Source organism: Athene cunicularia (assembly GCF_003259725.1).
Source record: "Athene cunicularia isolate RWA chromosome 2 unlocalized genomic scaffold, athCun1 chr2_part1, whole genome shotgun sequence".
Taxonomy (NCBI): Eukaryota; Metazoa; Chordata; class Aves; order Strigiformes; family Strigidae; genus Athene; species Athene cunicularia.
The window spans coordinates 64,943,106-64,964,662 of NW_020799095.1; the positions used below are offsets into that span (position 1 = coordinate 64,943,106).

Below are 21,557 nucleotides of genomic sequence, written 5' to 3' on the forward strand. Positions count from 1 at the left end.
GAAGAGCCCTTGCTATAGCACTTGCCAGCTTATACGGGTTTAATTCTACCTGCTTTTCCTGTTAGTGTTTTTGTAAGGTGCTGTCTGCCATTGGCAGATGTCTGCCACATCAGTGAGTTTTCCATGTTGTCTTTTAGCAGAGGACTCCATACTTTGTCCAGAGCAGTTTCTTCATAGCAGTAAAACTGTTGTCTTTTGCACCATCAACAGGGTGTGACTGCCATAATGGCCCCATCACTAGGAGCAGTGGTGGGTAGTGACTAGGAAAGAGTTATAATGGGTATTTTTGCCATGAAGTGGTTTGAGTTACTCAGTTTCAGCCATTCAGCATTATCATGCCTATCTAGAAATATTATAAAGTTAAACCATGTATTAGCTTGTCCAGTGTTAGGAAGTTTGCACATTTGATGTCTCTGCTTTACCTTGTTTGTTGAGTTATGGGCTTTCTATTTCAAAATCTGTAGAAATAAAACATTGTCACCTGCTGTGAAAGTGGATGGTGAATGGAGGGGAAAGAACTGCCTTGTAATAAGCAAAAATGCTGGCAGGTCATGGAGTGGAATAAAATGCCAGTAAGGGTCTGAAGTGCCATCTGTATTTCTCTCATTGTCTTTTATGCGTATAAATGCATACGTGTGTAAGCATGTGTATGTGAACGATGATGAAAAGAAAAAGCATATGGCGTGTTGTGCCTTCTGAAAGGTGGAGGGCCAGGCAGTCCAGGGCATATCTTCAGCGCTATTACATATCGTGCTCCAATTTCGAAGCAGGAGGCTCAGTGTTTTGTCACCAAAACTCTGAGCTACGCAACTTCCATAAGTTACTTTTGTAAACAGGTCAGAAAGATCAGATGTTGGTTGCTTTAAGTGTTTCCTTTTTTATTCTGCCAAGTTATTTCTGTCTGAGCTTTCCTTTTTCAATAATACTAACCCAAAGTATATCTAGTTTAGTATAAAGTTCACTTTTTTGCACATTCATTCCTAAGTGCCAAAGTGTTTGGTCCCTTATCCACTTTATAATAGCAGGCAGTGTAACAGCCAGATTATTTCTCATGCAGGTGGGGCACTTTGGGAACTACTGCATTGTTAATGAGGAAAGATTATCTTTAAATGAGCAAGGACCATTCCTGTAGCAATGTGGCATAAATAGAAACAACATTTTAATAGGTACATAAAATTAATAATAAATATCCATTAGGCTTGGAGCAGATTGCTGACTGATATATGCCAAGTACCTAGTCTTTCTTTTAGAGATATTCATGAAAAATCTGTTTTGCAGCAGTCTTGCGATAGCTGTGAGGGGACGCTAGGTGGTCTGAATTGCTGTGGCGGTGATTTGGGGGGAGATATTTTCTTCCTTGCTTGTTATGTTTCAGCCATATTACTACATCATATTCATCGTTGTTATTATAGGTAGCTAATGTTTATACTGTCAAGGAAATTAATGGCTCTTCTGAGTAAAAGTATTTGAAATAATTCAAAATAGCTAAATGAATTTTGAACAGATAAAAAACATTATCTGGCTATATTTTTTCTGCCTAGTATGTGTTATTGTTGACTTCAGATTCTGTGATATGGCCCCACAAAAGCAAAGGTAAAGGATTACTTTCCAACTCAAAACAAATCAAATTCTAATGAAATTTCCTACCTGTTGTGACAATGAAGTGTCTGGAGGGCCAAAAGGGTTTATTTTTGTCTTAACTTACACTAATGCTAGTGCAATACATGTTGATCAGAGTCTTCAGTGAGAATAAATTAGAAACCACTTTAACAAATACTTAAATCCTTTTCTCAAAGTAGTACTTTTTTCAGTACAACTTGTCTTAAAACCTAGCTGAGATGAGAGCTAGGAATAACATGTTGGAGTGCTGTATCACCTTTTACATTTTTCACTGTAGTATATCAGCTATTCCAAATAGTCCTGTGAGCTTTCAAGTAGACCTGAAAATGTTAAGTCTGAGTTTAAAAAAAAAAGCCCAAGAAGCAGCCTGTGAATCCTGCAAACTTAGAATAAAGCCTGAAATTTTACGTTGTGGTTTGATTCTTACTTCATTAGTGAGAAATATATTTAGAGTTGTGAGCGTACCAATCTTGTAATTAATAATTGTATAAAATCTCTGTTAAAATAAAGCATGATCTCAGAATCTACTTGAGCTAAAACACATCCAATAAGTATAGCAAATTTAGTTGCTTATATTAAGAACACCAAAAATACAATTTACCACTAGATTTGACTCTTAGAAACTTCTTTGAATTTCCTCAGAAGATTCTGCTGCTTTTTTCCTAAACATTATTAGAAGCTATATCTTGGTGTGGTTTGTTTTCTCTTTCTCCTCTTGCTCTGACAATGGGCAGTGAATCTTTCTCTTCTTCCAGAAGATGGAGACAAGAAAACAGCATATGGTAGCGCTCACCACCTTCTCTACAATAGGCTCCACCTGTTCGTATCTTCAGCAGACGAATAGTTTATGAGGCTGTTTCTTACACTTGGACTTTGTCCTTTATCTCCTTTGCTTTTTATCTGTTATAACTATTGTATGTGCATTATCCGTAGACAATTTGTAATTTATGTATTTCTGTACATGTGGTGAGAAGTTACTCTCCTTCACTTTGGTGTAATTGCAAAAAATACAAGGTTTACATAAATTTTCTTCATGTTGATGAAATGATTTGCAGTTTAGATCTATGTGGTTTTTAAATTCTCTTGATGCCAACTTCTGATATTCAACACAGATGAAGGCAGACATGGTCACAAGACCTAATTATGATTGAGCGTATTTAATGAGTAAGAGAAGATTGAACTAGACACTTTCAAGCTAAATGGAGGGAACAGTGAAAAGTAGCACCAGGCAGAAACCATCTGTTAGGGGCAAAAAAAGTAAGCTATAGCAGAAAAAAAAAAAGTATGTTAGTTCTGAGCATATTAGAACTCCAGCTAAACTCATTTGCTTGCAGTGCTGATGGGCCACAACAGTAATGTTCACTGTGGGGTGTTATAATATAGAACTATTTGCAGGTTAATGTTCTGCTTGTTTTGCTGCACAGGAGGTGGTAGTGAAAATCTGTTTTAGTCTGGGGTTTTTTGCATTTCCTACCTCACATCTACCTGTCACTTGTTTTATCTGCAATTTGTTATACTTTCAAGAAGTCATAAGTATTAATTGTCTTGTATCCTGTTTTCAGGGGTATTCTAGAGAATAATGGCAGCTGGGGGATCTCTCACACTCGGGTCCCAACAGAATCCAGGCCAGGGCACGTTGCACTTATAGCTGGATTTTATGAAGATGTCAGTGCCGTTGCTAAAGGTATTGTGGTCCTACAGCTTTGAATGCTGTCCTCCAAAATAAGGTGTTTCAGTGTTGTGCTGAGCTTCTAGATGACTGTTGATAAATACCTGCATAGTGTCATGTATACCAAGATTATATGGAAAAGAATAATTTTGGATGAATTTCCCACTCTTGATACTGATATCTATGAAAATAGTTTACTTAATATTTTGTAGCAGGGTAAAATTTAGCACTCAGAGTCTAAGACCAGAAGTGTCTTATGGAGTGACCTCTTCATGTGACAGGGTTTTTAATTACCATTTGGGATGTAATGGGAGATGGCAAAGTAAATGTCGCAAACCAGAAGTGAACTGCAGTGTCTTAGCTGAACCATTGCTACGCTGAGTTGTAGAATCAGTAGCAAAATAAAGTGAAAACCCCAACTGTGTTTTTTGTCCAGAGCTGGTTGTTATTGCATGCTTGGTGGTTAATAATGTGGAACAAGCTTTCGCATTACTGACTTGATCTTTCGTATGGTCTTCTGCCTTCCCCCAGGCTTCCAGGCCTGAACACTTGTAATGTTGTGTGTTGATTTTGGACAGGGGAGGTAAGAGGAATTTCTTCATCTTGTCCATGTGCCCAATCAAAAGGTTAATTCTTCTGACATCTGCTACAAATGCAGGGTTGGCAGGAATTGCTGTTAAGAGCATCTCTATATTTCTGTCGTGGAAACAGAAGATCTTGAAGGTTTTATTGTGATGAGGTGGAACGTGACTGCTGGAAATAAGATATATGAGTGTGTAATTTTTTTGCCTAAAATGCCAAAACCTGAGTTCACACAGCAGGGGATTTAGAATTCAGGAGAACTTCAGCTGTTTAGAAGGTAAACCAGCTGTGTGTTTTGTCTGAAGCTCTGCATAATGAGATTGGGTTAGGATTCCAGCTCACTTCTTAATGAATGGGGCCTAATTGCAGATACAGATTGAAATGGAACTAAAACCAAGGCTCTCAAAGTGGAGTTAATTGTGAAATAATCTAAAGAAAACATTAAAAAAACCCCCAACATTTTGTATGGACTATCAATTTTAGCAGTCAATGAGATCTTCTGGCAATCCCATTTAAATACCATTTAAATGTTTGCTTAACAGGATGGAAGGAGAATCCAGTGGAATTTGACTCTGTTTTCAATGAAAGTAAATATACTTGGAGCTGGGGAAGCCCTGATATTTTGCCAATGTTTGCAAAAGGTAATGTTTAAATTTTGTGAATCTTTAACACATAGTTAGCAAGTAGTAAAATAGAGACACAATTTTTGAGTTAGAGAAGGTGGTGAATGAAGTATTTCCAGTTTGTGTATTTGTGTATACCAGGTTTCCATTTAAATAGGCCTTACCTAATTCTACCAGCATACTAAAGGAAACACACCCTTAGTTAAAAGGACCTAATAATTTTTATTTGGTTGATGTTTAAAGCTCTTGTTTGCAAGCCTCTAGCTGCAGTTTTTCTTCTTCTGCATACAGCTGCCAATGAGTTGGGTCATAGAACTGCAGCCATGCTTGTTGAGTGTCTTAGTTGGAGAAGTATCTTATTGTGGGCTATCCTGCTTCTACTCCAGAACAGTAATGTATAAAGGGAAGAACTGTATGCAAGTAGGAGCTGCCTGGGACTATTCCTGAAGCTGAGGTCTTTTTCCCATGGTGTGCAGTGTGTTAAAATCTTGTCAGCGCAGTTGGTCTTTGAGCATGCAGAGATTACTGAGCAACACTTCCATCATTTAAAGGATCTCCAAGTTTAATTTCATTTTGTTCTTGGGAGAATGAGGGCATATACACCCTTTTCCATAATCTCAGAATAAACCAGACTGGAGTGAAAAGGGGACAAGCTAGGGGTGTATGATGCTGTTCTAATTATTGACATTAACAAATTAAAAAAAAAATTATAGGCAGGATAGGAGTGAAATCTAATACTGGTTTACAAAAAGTGTACACCGTATTTCTTATGGTTCTTGAACATTTTCCAAACTCCAGTCTTTTCTGCATCTTCTCTTGATATTACACACACACCCACACCCCCCTCCCTCTTTTCTATCCTTTGCTTGCTCCTCATAAATTAATGGTAAGATTTAAAAATATCTCCTGATAATTTCCCATGACCTCAGATTACAATTTGTATTTGGGAATATTTTGATCATGCCTGGGGAGAAGGGATAGGTAGTACCCTTGAACAGATTATTTACTTTTTTGGAAATATGTTCTTGGGAAAATATTTGGGGAATTCAAGAATTTCCCAGAGCCTTGTCCTTCTACTGTTTTTGTTTGAGTAAGAAGATAAGCAGAGGGCTTGGAAAAAGCCTTGATGTTATCTGAAGGGATGTGCGAGGGTAATACCATACTGTTGCTGTGTTTCTCAATATGGCTTGTTCCGAGTTTCTCAATATGGCTCATAAACAATGGAGCTTTCTTTGACAGAGGGAGGGAAATCCCTCCAAATTGAGAAAGGTTTAGTGCAGCACTGTATCTGAGAAGTAGATGCTGTATGGGAAAACAAATCATAGTTTTTCATGATAGAAGGGTAGATCAACTTCTTTTAGTTAAAAAAAAAAAGTAGTTCCCCTTTTTCTGAAGAGGAAAAGTTTTATAATACAGAAAGGATTTTATAGTACAGAGTTTCCAAAAAGGGAGAAATTTTATAGTGTGGAAGGAAATGGAATCAAGTGTTTGTTCTTTACTTTTACAAAAAAGCCAAAAAGGAGATGGGGAGCATAGCCTAATTCCTCTCCTTCTTTCCATGTTGTAAATTAGTGAAGTCACAGGACTCTTCTTGTGTGTATTCTATCATGCCAAAAAATGTTCAGAATTTTATTAACTGTTTCACTGCTTTCATTGGATGCGGGAAGAGTATATAACACCTGCTGGTTTTTGGGAAGGAGAGAAAAATCCTGTTTCCTGTCGTTATCTATGTTTGTCAGGTCCTTTTTTGTGTCATAAAATAAATATTTCAATGAACTGGTTGAGGATTCTACAGGAAAGGTAAATAAAACGCTCACAGATCTCTTAAAATATCAGAATAGATATGCATGAAATGTAAATTTGTTGAAGTCTCAATGACTTGTATGATTAGTGCTTTAATCTGAGAAAATGTCAGAAATACCTTTAGAACCGGTGTGCAACTTACATCATAAGCAGGATTAAAAGGTGTTAATTTCTAATAGTTAAATTTACTTTAAGCTACAGTGTGCTAATGTATTTGCTATGGTATTTTTAGATTATAACCTTGAAATTATCTGAAAATAATGTACTTTGAAAATGCTTATTTTATTTCCAGAATGGTCCTTAAAATTTTGAGATTTTCTTCTAGACTTGCCAGAATTTGAGGTTTGACTTGAACAGTCCAGTCCTATACTGTTTTGTCATGGGTCTAGGTTGGACGATAAGTCAGAGTATTAAATGCCATGCTGAAAAAGGAGCTGAGGCTGTTGCTTCTGTAAAGGGAAGTAGATACTAGTCCTTTGCAGTCAGATTGCCATTTGTTCCACAGATTCCTTTTCTCTCTCTTGGAAACTAGCAGCAAGGCTAGGGTCATTGTTTAGCTTGAGTATGAAGAATAGTATCATCAAGACCATGAGGACAACTGGGACAAACCTTGGTCAGGGTTATTCTGGACAGACAGACCTCTCAGTCTCCTCTCTTAGTTACTGGTTCCTACAGTGTACCAAGAAAAAATTTCTCACATTCCTCACCTGGCTGTGTTTGACAGCTCTCTGATGCCCACGCTCTGTCAGCTCACTGCCTGACTGTCCTTGTGCCTTCATTCTTTTTTCCCCTCTTTTGTGCCTTCAAAATTTGCTAGCAAAAGTCTCCTGCTGGTCTGAGCCATGAAAGGCTTGTCAGACACAGACCTGCCCTGCTAGCAGAGTGACAGCTTTGCTTTCTGCAGGACGTAAATCTTATTGTAAGATGGTGATAATTTGATCCCTGATCCTAATATCTGAATATTGATGATGATGGTGAGGTAATGTGCCAGAAAAGTCTGAATAGAAACAGGTGGTGTCTGGTGTGGGAGTTTCACACCTCCAGTTACTTCCCTTAGTGTAATGGCAGCACCAAACCCAGTAGAGCTCTGTGTTGCCTCTAAGGGACACTTTCATTTCTAGCTTCCTTCTACTTCTCTATTCCACCTTTGCTTCCTCATCCCAGACTCAGAGGAAGTATTGGGCTTAGTGTTGCTTGCAAACTCTTAAACAAAAGAAATAGGGTAATATTTTGTACCATTTTGCATAGTAGGGTTTCTTATTTTAACAAAACCCAATCAATTATTTTATAAGGTGTGTAAGCACTCCAAAACTTTCCGAGTATGACTTCATTTTGCCACTGTTTCTCTTTATGGCAATGCAGTGTCGGGTGGGTGGGTTTTTTGTTCTGGTAGACATTAGAAATGGCTAGTAGATGTGTTCCTTTGCTCAGTCTGCAAACTGCATGCTTTTATTTGGCTTCTTTGGCATGGCACCTCTCAAAGACGGGTCTTGTGTTTGCTGTGACACTGTGGAAAAACAGTACAGCAGTCTACCCTTTTAGACCATCAGTCATCCTGATACTGATGGCCGGGGCTTATTTCTTCTTTTGAACTCATCCACCAATTGGAACTCCTGAATTCACTTTTTAATGCCTGGGAGTATTTTCTTCATTTTCTTTTAGACTGTGAGAACTGCAGCGAGTGTTCTGGGTTATAAGTAGTAGTAGTACATCTCCTGTGGGGCAGGGGGGAGCTGCACCAGAAGATCTGTGCCAGCTTTCATCTTCCTGGCCTGAAATACCTGCATCCCTTCTGTGGGTTTGGACATAGTCTTGGTTAAACAGCTCACTTACACTGGGATGTTAGTTCATTCACAAGCCTGGAAGCTTACAAAACTACATGATATAATTGTGACATCCAGTAAATTGGTTATATTCTCTCTGGCCATCAACTGATTGAAGAACACTTTCCCTTCTGGGAGTTTACGTAGTCACAGTAGAAATAGCATCCCTGAGCTGTAACAGCTCAGCCATTGACTGAATTATTTCATTAAACCCCACCTAACTTCAGATCTTTCCAGGACTTCAGAAGTTTACTTTCTTTTAGGTCTTCATCTTTTCCTTCCCCCCCCCCTTCTGTGCTTTTCTCTCTTGATAGTGAATACATAATGAAATTATCCAGATGCTGTGTTTTCACTTCTGCGGCCCTCATGTTGTATTTTATGCCTGAATATAGTCCACTAGTTCTCCCTTTTATAGTTTGAATCCGTTTTAAAGATACAGACTTTCAATATTGTATTTTTGAAGTTGTCCACTTGGCTTTTAATACTAAATTAAAAGTTGCCTCCTAGTATTGATGTACAGTAACTAAGTACATCCCTCCTGTGGCCTTCCTTATATGTGATATATGATATTTCCTGTGTAAAAGGCCTCATTGGTGAGGCATTGTCTTGTAAGATCCAGTTTAACAACCAAAAGCTAAGTACATTTTCTTTAACAATCCCTCACCCCCCCCAAAAAAATGTGCCTTTGAAGAAGGCTCTTAATGTGTAGCTTTCTCTGTTAGTGAAATCCCTGTTTCAAAAATAAATTCTGTTTAATTTGCTTTAGCTAGGATTTGTTCTACTCTTATCTGCTTTTTCATACTTTTATTTCCTCACCTGAGCATACTGAATAACATTTCTCCTCATTCCTCTGAGATGCTGATAAGATAATGAGTTAAAATGCTATCCAGACACCAAAAAACCATAAATTATGGGGAGGTTTAAAATAAGGAGAAAACTTTTTTGACTTCTCTCAGGGTTGTCATTTTGATAGGTTTTTTCTTCTATTCATTAATATTAATATATTTTTGACTATGAGAAAAGGAAGAAAACTTCCCTTTGTCTCCTATTCCATCTACATTGTTTTTGCAGGTGCTACTGGAGATCACGTTTATACATTTTGTTACACGGCAGAAAGTGAAGACTTCGGAGCACAAGATGCAGCCGAGCTTGACATGTGGGTTTTTGATCATGTTAAGGTGAGCAGAGAATCTTTTAATGATACCTGTGTATAAAAAGCACAGCTGGATGTTAATTTTGCAGAAATAGAAAGTAAGAAATTTTTGAAAGACCTATTGCTTGGAGTCAAAATTGCTTGAATTGATTATCGTGACTAGTGTAATGGAAGTTTAGAGGAAGTATTTGTCATTCGATGTTAATAGGAAAAACCTAACACTAGTAAAAGGACCCTTTAAAAACATTCTTGACTTTGTCTTAAATTTTCATATAATCTGAAGCCTATTTTAGAGTACTACAGACACTTTAAAGCCTTGAATGTGATTAGTTAAGGATTTTATGCCATGGCAGAAATGGTGAGTCTTCATTATGAGAAAGAAATTAACAGTATTATTGAGTTAGTTTTTGTCAGGCTTATACCCACTGTAATATACAGTGTGGCTTGTTCTGATGCAAGTAGCTGGCTCCTGATTATCTACTGTGGTTCATGCCATGCTGTGATTGCCAGAGAGTCGCCATTGGGGGGGCGGGGGGGTGGGGCAGTAAGGGGGAGCAGAGGCAGTTTAGGCTCTGAAGCAGTGTGACTTGTTCAGGTGGTGCTCTGCTCAGCTGACTTGGGATGGTTCTGGTTCATGACTGTTGTTTTCTGTGACGCTGTCACTGTAGGTATTAATAGTCCAAGGCACGTATTTTCTGATTATTCATTAATTTATATATTCATGTTATTCCATGTTACCTCACTTGTCCTGGATTAAGAAATACTGCTAGTGGGTTTTGGTGTAAAAATATCTGTATCAGTGCAGCAATTAGGTTAGTTACTTACTGGATCTTGCAACAATGCTTATGGAGTTTAAGACTTAATAAAACTTCTTCTACAAGATCTCTATGGTAAATAAATCAAATCAACCCAAAAATAAAGCCAAATAAATCAGTAAACCAAATCAGCATCTATATTAGAGAGCCAAGGGCAGTTTTGCTTTGAACAGCAACACAGACTGGAAAATTTCATTTTAGTTCACTAATTATCAAAGGAAGTGATTTTCTGAGTTTGCAGGTGAAAAGATGTTTTTCAAATGGCCATTCTTTCCCTGAATATGCACTTGTGCCAAGTTGCGTGTTGTAATGCATATGAATAATACAAATCAAATTAGACTGTCAATTACACTTGAATAGCTGTTGTCTTAAAGTTGCACCCTGTTGTCATTTGGAGCTGCACAAGTATGTGAGGGTGGTACTACCTTTCTTTTTCTTCAAAACACTTAATGACACGTCTTCTTTCAAACTGTGATATGTTTAATATATATGTTATTAATCATTACTTTTTCCTTGGAACCAGCACCATTATTTTAAGACTTACTTTTGCCCATCTAAATTTCATACTGTGAATGGATAGGACCTGACTAATGTAAAACACTAATTTCATTAATAATCTCTTCAATTACACATCAGTGATTGTTTCAGAAACGTGAAACTTGAGGCTGACTGAAACTGAGGTCACTCTGCTATTATAACTCAAACAATTCAGCTATGCTAGTGAGATTATATATAAGTAACAATGACAATTTGCTGATACCTAAATTCTTTGCCTACGTTTTTTATCTCATTTAGCAACATAGCTTTTAACTCTTATGTTGGGCAAGGTGGTCCCTGAATTTCTGCCTCTTTAGGAAGTTGAAGACACTAATGTGCACTCCCTCTCTACTGTGTAGTCAGCAGGTCCCAAGCATCACAAGGGCCACTTGTGGCTGCCTCTGCCCCAAAAAAGATGGGGATAAAATGGAGAATGGTTAGCTAATGTTAGGGCTACTAATGCTGTCACCCTGAAATTGCTTGTTCTCTTAAAAAGCAATAACTAACAGTAACACAGTTGGTCAGGAAATATGAAAGTCTGACTCATTTTTATTTGTATAAATCCGAAGCAGATTGCTTAAATCATGAGTGGAGGAAAAAATGTATGATACTTGATAGTTCCTGTCATGTTTGCTTGTGGTACAAGGTGATTCTAGCCTTTTCTTGGGACAGAGAAAACTGAGTATAGACTAGACTGGATGGGGTTTTTATCTGCATCTGTGTTAAAATTTTATCATTTTAATGCTTGGTAATAACTTGGGAGTGGCTTGGAGGTCCAAATAGGTATGGAGTTGATTGTGGGTTTTCTCTTCCTGGGATTTGGGTGGTAGTTGTTTGTTTGTTTTTTTTTTTAAGAAGCCTTCAAAAATAATTAAAGGACTGAATATAATTTAGCGTGATGTGGCCCATTGATTCTCAGTTAAATAACCACTACCTAAATCGTAGCTTGAGCCTGTGCTAAAGAAAAATTAGGGAGCAAAGTCCTGTGAGTCTAGGTTAACTAACAGGAAAAAAATAATAATCTTTTTAATGAATTTCTTTTTTTTTAAGTATTTTGTGGAAAACGGTTTTATAAGATTAAACTCTTTTTTTTTTACGGTAAAATGAAAAAAATTCCCGGACCTTCATCAGTCTTGGAGATGAGTCCCAGTAATGATCTAACCACAATTTATTATGACCACAGGGTAGGATATGCTCAAGATATTCAGTTGATGTCTCCTGACTTAAATGGACATGTAGGTGCAAATGGCAAACATTTCTTTCTTTCTTTACTTTTTTTTTTTCTCCTTTTTCTCATTTTGAGCACAGTACTTCATTGTTCCTTTGGCCTTTTTCTGCTGGAAGAAGGCCACACCAAGCCTTCAGTCTGTCCCTTCTGTGTAGGGTGGGAGCTGGAGTCTAGAACTTAATGACGTTAAATTTTGAAGCTCTGCAGTGTCATGACCTGATGTTGATTTTTGCCGGTGGATTTCAATACAGATAGCTCTGCTTTAAATAGCAGTACGATGGTTGAAATTTATTTTAAATGTGTAGGAGTCTTGTGCATGAGCATGCTCAACTGATACAAACCTGTCTTATATGTTTAACCTACCCTTCTGTGTTCATTTTACATCTAAAAAACTGATGTAACTGTTTAAACTCTAGCATCAGCACAAAACAGTGTGCACAGTTTTAATCAGCCATTTTAATTAACTTGTCCTGGATTTATGTATGAAGGAGCTTTGTGAAAGGAGATAGTTTGTTTGGTCTCTTTTTCTCCATCCATCCATGCTGTCAACAAGAGTTTTTCAGCTCTATTAAAGGATCATACTTCCCTGGAGGGCTCTGGGGGAGCAAACAGTCCCCAACAACTTATGTTAAACATTTACGGAGTCCATATTTTGTTCAGACATCAGTAAATCATGTATTTGCTAGATTTCCTGGATATTTTTTTTTAATTCTTTGCTTTCTCCTACCCAAGGAGGGATATGATGCTAAAAGATTTCACATAGTTGTAATCAAACTTGTCTTGTAATACTAAATGAAAATTACATTATAATTAACTGTACAGTTTACTCTGAATGTTTTAACAGGAAACTTAATGCTGATCTTACTAAATTGCATATGAGTTGTAGCCAGGGCATTATTTATTGTTAGTTACTTGAAAATCGTAGAAAATTTGCCAGAATCCTAGAAGAAACAGCTTGGAAGCAAGCTGTAGTGGTCAATTCCAACTCCCTGTGTGAAGGAGGTCCAGTTAGAGCAGGCTGCTCAGGCCTTGCCCAGTCAAGTTGTGAGCACCTTCAAGGGCAGAAATTCAACAGCCTCTTGACCTGTTCCACTATCTAGCTATAGTTATGTTTTAAAAAATAATTTTTAAAATTCTTTTTATCTTACTGGAATTTCCCACATTTCAAATTGTGAGTTTCCCCTTTTCCCATCACCAAGCTCTGAGCAGTATGGCACAATCTTGTCTTCACCCTCCCAGTAGATGGTTGTAGACAGCAGTGAGATCCATCCTTAGGTGCCTTTTCTTGAGACTGGAGAAACTGAGTTCTCGCAGCACTTTGTTGTTTACTCCCATCCCTGAAACTTCTTGATGTCATTTGGCTTAAGTATACAAGGGAGGTAGTATTACTGAATAAAGCAAATCAAAGGGAAACAACAGAAAAAAAGAGACAGATAGTTAACATATAATGGTGGCTTGGAAACGGGTGTTGAGTGGTGGTAGGCCTCAAGTTCTGTGAATATTGAGTACCAAAAAAAGGCCTTTAGCAGGCTACAAAGAGATACAAGGATAGTGCTGGGCAAACAGTTCAGCAACCACCAGCGCAGGGTGAAGTGGGTTTTGCCCCTACTGTTTGGTGTCCTGCTTACCAACTCACCACCTTTATCAGACTAAGGAACTCCTTGTGGTGAACTTCCTAATTTGTTTTTTTTCAGTATACTATTTTTAAAAAAATGTTCCATCAGACAAAGTTTGGTATTTGCTCTGAGAAAAGATGCCACATCTTAGGTTACACTCATCTTCCTTTTGTCATCTCCTTCTTATTTAGGCAGAGGTTGGGCAAGCTCTGCTGGCTGCTCCTGCTCTGAGTTACAAGGTGTCTGGGGCTGGGAGAGTGGGGTGGTTTTGGAACGTCATGGGGACTTGTCTGGTGGGAGGGAAGCTCAGGCCCTGCCTTCCTCACAGTGGCTTCTTTTGCTTAATCAGTCTGTGATAGAAAAATACCTGCTTTCTAATACGGATCTACATTTTAGGATTTAATTTTCAGAGTTTCCTGTTTGTTTTGGTATGTTTTTTCCTATTTAATTAAAAATAAGAAAACAGAATTATACTATATAGTGCAAATTACTAGTGTGCTCTGGAAAGCTTCTTCAGTCTGTGGTCAAATATGTGCGGATAGATGGACCCCTGTGAGAAATGGAAATCTCCATTAAAAAAATAATTATATTGCTATGGAATGTAATCAGATTTTGTTCTTGTGTCTTTATTTAAAATATCTCTGGACTTTGGTCATGATTTTGTTTGGACAAGAGCTGAAGCTGAGAGCATGCAAATATTAGTCCATGTGGCTTGTGGATATTCAGGGAGAAAAAAAGGTGATATTGCTTACTGCTGTGGTTTCCTGACATGGCATACTATGATACTCTTGCTGCCAGTTTGGTCTTCCTCTGGGTACAGTGTCTTGTGTTTACACAAGGTGTGAACTTTAGTTTTTAAGAGCTCCACCACTGTCACAGGTGTGTGGTGGAGTGCTAAAATGGTTCACTGGCTCTACCAGCATTTTACCTGGAGTCTTGTTTGAAATTCAAAGATACTTTTGTTTATATTAGTGTACTGAAAGGTTCTCTTGGATGCTCTTTGAACTAAAACCCTACCCAGCTTTGTTTCCTTGGGCAGTGCTGTTACTAAGGGGATCATGTTGGAATAGCTGTCTGCCTGCATTTTGCATTGCTGTAATGTGACCATATGAGCCATCTCAAGACTCATTCAATCTGAGGGAAAAATCCCCCCTGACATCTGCTTCAGGGATGCTGAAGTAGGACATGTGCAAGCAGAAGTATATTATTTAGTTCAGGTATTTGCAAAGCATGTCTTGTTTTGTTGTGTTTTAATTTAGTTTCTGCAAACAAGTTGTAGCTTAGTATCTCAGTTCTGCAGAACCTGCTTCCAAAGCAAGAATATTTCAGACCTTTCCTTCCAGCTTGAAATCAATAAATCAATGGAAATTTAAAGCCATAAGTGGTGCTTAGGCATGGTTCATCGTTGAGATTATACAGGAGCCAAAGCAGGGATCTGGTATTTCTTCCTAAAGAAACTCAAAAGGCCAAACAAAACAAACCAAAAAACCCCAAAACAAAACCCCAAACAACAAAGACCCCCCCCAGCTTTGAGGAGTGTTGCCTTAGATAAGCTGAAACTGTGGGCTGACTATACTGATGGTAGTTATCCTTCAAGTAAATTGGGAAGTAATTAATTTTTCTCTTTTATAACTCTAATAACTGCTAGTGTTTTGACATGAAAACAGCTGCAGTTTAGTTTTGATAGGCTGCCTATCATCTTTTTCCATTGTACTCGGATTAATATCTTAATGGCTTATTCCATACAGAGCTTCTTTAATTCTTCCAGAAGTAATCAAACATTGTTCTCTGCACTGAATGAAGACAAAGTGATTCTGTTCCTGCATTTGCTAGGCATAGACACAAATGGACATGCTCATCGGCCAAACTCAAGGTAATTGAGAGATTTTAAGCATATCTTTATTGTAGTTTTAAATGCATACAATAACTTTTTAACAGTGCTATTTATCAAGCCTGAAACAAGATTTGTAGTCTTGAGGGTTTCTAAAGTAGGTCATACATGTCACCATGGTTACTTACATTCTGAATTTTGTGGAGGGTTTTTTTAAGGTCTTCTCTGAGAAGTGGCGGATTTTTGCTGCATACAGCATGCCTGGTTATACTCCTGTAGTCCAGTCTGATTCTTAGCAGATCATCTTAGTTGTAGTCAACACATAATCTAGAGGATATGTAGGAAATTGCAGTTTTAGATATAAAATGGAAACAGTTCTCAGATTCCCTGTGGCCAAAGTGGTATGGTTGAATTTATACACAACAGTAATTTTAGAAATAATGGCTGCAAATTCCAGAATTGTTTTAGATTTTCTTAGGACAAAGAGAAGAGTTTTGATTAACAGTACTCATCACCAGTTCATCCTGAAATGTGTTATTTGAGAACTTTATTTTCGTTTCCTCATGTGCTTTGAATGTATTTATGGATAAGGATATTATGTCTTTCTCTTGATCCTTGCATACTTTCAAACCCCTTGCTCTTATTTCCTACATAATTCCAAAGTTCATACTTGGTCTATGTCTCTTTTTATTATGATTTTTTGAAGATAGAGTTTTAAAATTGACTTTAGCAATACCAGCAAATAGAAAATTAGTTGGCTGAAAGTTAATTATGGTTACTTTTTCTAAAAATATACAAATTTTGGTTTAGCCTCTGTTCCACAAAACTCTGGGATCTGTGCTGATGTGTGAATCATCTCAAAACAGTCCCTGCATGCTGAGATCTTTTTGTTGTTTAGTTACTGCTGTAAAGAAATTTCTGAAACTTACAACTTAAGGTAGAGTTTTCCAGAAATCCTTAGTTTTGGCATTCTCAATAGCTGTGGGTGGTTAAATTATAGTCTTCAATCAAGGATAGATAAGATTTAAAATATAAATAAATATGCATTTGAGTCTGTAGTCTCAGGAATCTTCTAACTGTGCTGTGAAAATTTAGTATCTCAGGTAAGACTTAGAGGAGGAGAGATTTTTACATCTAGGATGCCTTTTGTTAGTTTGAGGTTTTGTAGAGGATAAGGCTGTCTAATCAAAGGACTGGGTATTATGACCATGGATAACTTGCTTTATACCAAATGTGAAAGACACCTCAAATCTGAAAACATTTTTTTTTCTTATTTTTCTAGGGAATACAAGGAGAATATTAAAAAAGTTGATGAGGGTGTAAAAGAAATAGCTTTGATGATTGACAATTTCTATGGAAATGATGGGAAAACTGCATTTATTCTAACTTCTGACCATGGAATGACAGATTGGGGTGAGTCTTTTTAAACATTGAGTCAGCTGAGTTTATGAGTAACTGTCCCATTAGAGGCTCAAGAGACCTGGTATCTTAAGTGTTGCTTGTATAGGAAACCCGTGCAAATCAGGAAATGGTTAATTGTCTGCAGGGGCCCTCATCAGCCCTGTGACAGCTGTTGCATATCTGGACAGAAAAAAGAAAATTAATAAGGTAAAGTTTAACTCTCTTAGTGGCTGCTAGTAGGAATAAAAAGACCTGAATACCAGTTCTGTTAGAGCTTCCCTCCAGAAAACTAGCGCAGGCAGGAGGAGATGGTGTTATTTGGCTGCCAACAGCAAGACTGGTCTTGTTCCCACCCATGTGGGAGATACAGTTTTCACTTTGGTGCTCTGTGGCACCTGGAAAAGGTGGCAGATCTGTTCAGGAGCTGTTGAAAAACTTTTTGGAGGATATAATGTTGCTTGGTTTCACCTTTTAGCCACAGCAGAAAGGGATGGGACTGCTGTGTGATCATTATAGAGGAGGCTGGTGCTGGAGACTATGTGGAGCAGCTGAGTGTACAGAAATGAGAGTGCAGCAGGTGGTGACCAGGCTGGAACTCACAGAGGCCACTTCTGAAGGGCATGACCACAGTGGCCAAATGACTTGAGACAGTTTTGCCATAACAAGATTAAGGGCAGATGAGGAGTTTATGGTGGTGAACTCGTTTAGATGGTTTTTTTTTTCTTTTCTCTGTTTATTTCAAGAATTTTAAGAACGCTCCTGTCCTGGTGTGCAGCCAATGAAAGTGATAAATCTCTCTTCCAATACTCTGTGTGTGTGCAGTATCACATCCTAACTGTGACACTTTTGAACCAAGGATGCTTCAGTTGCGGTCTTGGCAAAATTCAGCATCTTACTCTGTATGTGGAATCCTAAACTTTTTAAATGGAAGGGATGCAGACTTTTTCTGTCATCAGAGATGACAAAAATACTTGCCTGCCTATTCAAAATGAGCCTGATTACGATCTGCTCATTTGCAAAATAGTCTGTTTTGAATATTATTTACTGTTAAGCTGACTGACACAATAAAATTTTAATTGTGGCATATATTTTTTTGTCTGTTTCAATAAATCACTTGATAATTTTTTATAAGGGAGGTTCATATATTTTATTTATATGTGGTGTATAATCATAGGGGCCTCAGGAGGTCCAGCCACCTACTCAAAACAGGATTAACTTTGGGATCAGACACAGTTGCTTGAGCTTTATCTAGCCAGGCCTTTACAACCTCAAAGGATGGAACTTACACGACGTTCCGCTGCTTGCCTGCATTCACGGAGGGGAAGAGGTTTTCTTTATCTGCAATCTGAACCTCCTTTGTTTCAACTTATGCCTCTTCTCTCTCATCCTCCCACCATACACTGCAGTGAGATCCTGGCTCCATTCTCTCAAACCCCTTCACAGTGGGGTACAGGCAGGATGTTCTGTTAAGACTGCCCGAAAGCCATTTCTTCTCCAGGCTGAACAGGTCCCAGTCCCTCAGCCTCTCCTCATAGGAAAAGTGCTCCCCTGACCAATTTGGGGGTTCCCCACTGAGATGATTTCAGATGGTTGAAGTCTTTCTTGTACTGGAGGTGCCCAAAACTGGATCCAGTGTTTAAAGATTGTCTCACAGGTACTGAGTAGAGCAGGATAATCCCTTTCCTAGACCAGCTCCTGGGGTGCTGTTGGCCTTCCTTACTGACAGAGTGTGCTGTTGGTGTGTTCTCATTATGTTCTAAATCGTTTGAAGGGGAAATAAAAAGTGATAGGAGTAACTCTTCAGGCTTTGAGAAGCACTGGTCTGTCATAGTTTTCTGTCATCTCTTGTCTTGAAGAAAAAGTTTAATCTTCTGCCAGAAGTCTTAATAACGTTGAAACTGACATTACTGAGTCCAAGAGCAAACCCAGAGATGATGCTCAGGCCCATAGCCCAAGGTCTGAAGGCTAGTTCAGTAGCTTTTTATTTGAGCTTGTAGTATCAGCAACTGCTGCAGTCTTTCAGTGGTTGTTTGCAGAATGATATATGCACCAGTTTTAAATGAAAAATTCATAGGGCAGTGGGGTACCTATTAGGGAAGAGAACATGTTCTGAACTTGACATAATGAAAGAAACTGTGGTTGGTGGCAAAGACCAATAAAATCACTTGCTTTCTCAGTCTGACTCTATGATTTTGCTTTAAGCAGATCTCAGGTGGAACTGCTGACCACCAGCATGGGTGGTCCCCCATGTTGTCCACCTCTACCTGCTGCCATCCTGTACCACACAGTAACACAAGTACTGCTATGTGGTACACTTAACCAGACAACAGAAAACTAAAGAACAGCAGCCTTTCCTGCCCTTTCCCCTATTTGGATGTTGCTGAGGTGTAGAGCCGGGAACTCACCCAGCTGAAAATCAGATTCCCCCCCATTATAATTCAGATCAGGCTGAAATCTGTTTTTTATAACAGGAGGAGGGTGGGTACAGCTGCCTCTCTCAGCTTTATCTGCCTTGAAGTATTCATGGAGACAGTCTCAGTAAAATGCTGATGGTGCTGGTGACTACACTAAAATGAAAGCTCACCAAAATTTGTACTTTCCTTCTGTAATAAAAAGAAATAACTGATGTCTGGAAGGTGGAGGAAGCACTCTCTCTATCTGCTTTTGTCCCAGGCTCTGGCAAAGAGCACTTGTTACTGCTTTTGAGCCCAGATAGTGCCTTTCAAGAGATTTCTGAACATCTGAAATCTTACTCCCAAACTTGTATGTTAAGTTTAGGACAGTTTAAAAGAAGCAAGGCTGTCTCTTCAGCTCTGCCATGATGATTGTTGTACAGCCTCAATGCTATTCCCAATTTCATACCCAATTTTATAATGGTTGGTTGTTTTTTTTTTTAAAAAAAAAGCTCTCCCTAAAGCAATGTGTTATTCTCTATCCTTCATAATTCTTAAAATATATATATATACACACACAGAGGGAAGAGTGTATGTCTACAGATGCAAGGAAAGTTTATAATCTTGTAGACCATGCAGTGACCAGCATAGAGTTTGTGTAACAATGACATTCCCTTTGAGACTGGGTTATATCATTGCTGTGGTACCTCACCCACAGAGTTCAATGATTAACATTTTAACATCTGCTTCAGTACAGCTTCTGTTGAGGTGTCACAGTTTCAAAGCTTCCTCCTTTTGGTGCCTGATCTATGGTAACAAAGTAATGTTTTATCAATTTTTGAGTCTGCTACCAGGCTTTAAAACCTTAAAAATGAACTTCTATCACTGGGGCAGTGATAACAGTTGCAGTGCATATTGTCTCCTGGTTTTGAGATGGAAGTCTAATCTTTATTTGGGGTTCAGAGCTCAGTTCTATATGATTTTTTGGGCAAACACCTAATTTTACACAGATCAGCCATCCGTGGTTTCCAGGGGATGCTCAGGATAGGCACATGTTTTGAGCAGGTAACTCCACTACACCTTGAGGCTTTCAAATACTTTGGCTTTAGTTTCTGTATGTTAACAGTTTGCGGTTTTTAATATGCCATTATATCTTGATAGGCTTGACTTAAGTGGTACTGATTGCCCAACTTGCAACTTGAATTTAGCCTTCATTGTTAGTGATATACAAATAAGCTGTGAAGCTGAAATAGATTACCTGTAACAGGATTTTAGTATGTATACTGCAACAAGAACTTAGTACATGTGTGCAATGCATATATAGGTTTTGTTTGTTTTTATACCGTGTGTCTAAAAATTTTTATACTTTTTTTGGTTTGGTTTATCTTAGGAACTCATGGAGCTGGTCATCCCTCAGAAACTTTAACACCACTGATTGTTTGGGGTGCCGGGGTGAATTATCCACAGAAAGTCACATCCCAGTTCTTTGAAGACAATTTTTTGCAAGGTAGGTAAAACATAAAACTTAGGTGCAAGATTTTGGTGGAAAGGGAGATGTTTTATCATCACACCTGTTGATCTTCACTGACTTCTGTTCCATTACAGTAAATATGACTTTTTTTGTGTGGTGTGGAAAGAAAAGGTGACATGGAGGATATTGCAAAATTAGCTAGATAATATCAAGAGTCAGTTTTCTTTTCTAATCATGGAATTGAGGACTTTGTGGGTACAGGAGGCTACTCACACTCCTAAAATTTAGTTCCAGAGGAGACTTAATTCTTAGGAAGACTCCCAGGGGTTAAAAGGTATTTGTACAGAAACATAAGAAGTTGGCATGTCCTAAGACTTTTCTAGCTTCACAGTACAACCCTGGGGACTTTCCAGGGGCTGTCTTGTCTCGGTTGCATCCTTGTAGCTGTTGTGGAAATGTAAAGTCTTTCTCAATGAAAAAATATGACTCTTTACTGTTGTTTTCCCCCTTTGTAATTTATTTAAGAAGAGTAAAGTTTTAAAAAAATAATTTTTAGTATTTCAAATATATAGTGTAACAAATACTGGGTTTCTGAAATATCAGTGGATTTCTAGAACTATGTGTGATCAAATTATGCAAGCTCTTCTTTCATGTGCCCCATTCTTGTAGCCTGCTCTGTTTCATAAGATGCCTTGAATCTCTCACGTTGTTACTCACTATCAATGAGGTAGTGACTTTACTGAATTGTTTGTCAAACTACACTAGAGAAGAGAAAATAGGCAAAAATTACTTCAACCCTGCTCTTGAGAAGGTAACAAACAGGACTTCTCAGATACAGACCATGCTAACGTTCACTCTTTGGGATTAACTGCTGCTATAAAACTGTGACATCTCTAATAAAATTGAAAATGATTTGTAGAATAAAAAATATAAAACAGTAAAATCAACTGATTTTGGTGTCTGTGATGGCTGATCTGCTAGATTTCTAAGGA

General features: G+C 38.1%; 1 protein-coding gene across 5 annotated transcripts in view; it reads left to right on the plus strand.

The window, feature by feature from the left end:
- PIGN (phosphatidylinositol glycan anchor biosynthesis class N) overlaps positions 1 to 21,557 on the plus strand; it is a 106,194-nt gene that overhangs the window by 16,495 nt on the left and 68,142 nt on the right. For all 5 annotated transcript variants that reach the window (XM_026842983.1, XM_026842987.1, XM_026842985.1 and 2 more), the window contains exons 3-8: positions 3,183 to 3,304; positions 4,414 to 4,512; positions 9,192 to 9,298; positions 15,218 to 15,342; positions 16,583 to 16,713; positions 20,485 to 20,601. In XM_026842983.1, coding sequence (XP_026698784.1) covers positions 3,183 to 3,304; positions 4,414 to 4,512; positions 9,192 to 9,298; positions 15,218 to 15,342; positions 16,583 to 16,713; positions 20,485 to 20,601 — 701 coding nt within the window. The remainder of the gene's footprint in view (positions 1 to 3,182; positions 3,305 to 4,413; positions 4,513 to 9,191; positions 9,299 to 15,217; positions 15,343 to 16,582; positions 16,714 to 20,484; positions 20,602 to 21,557) is intronic.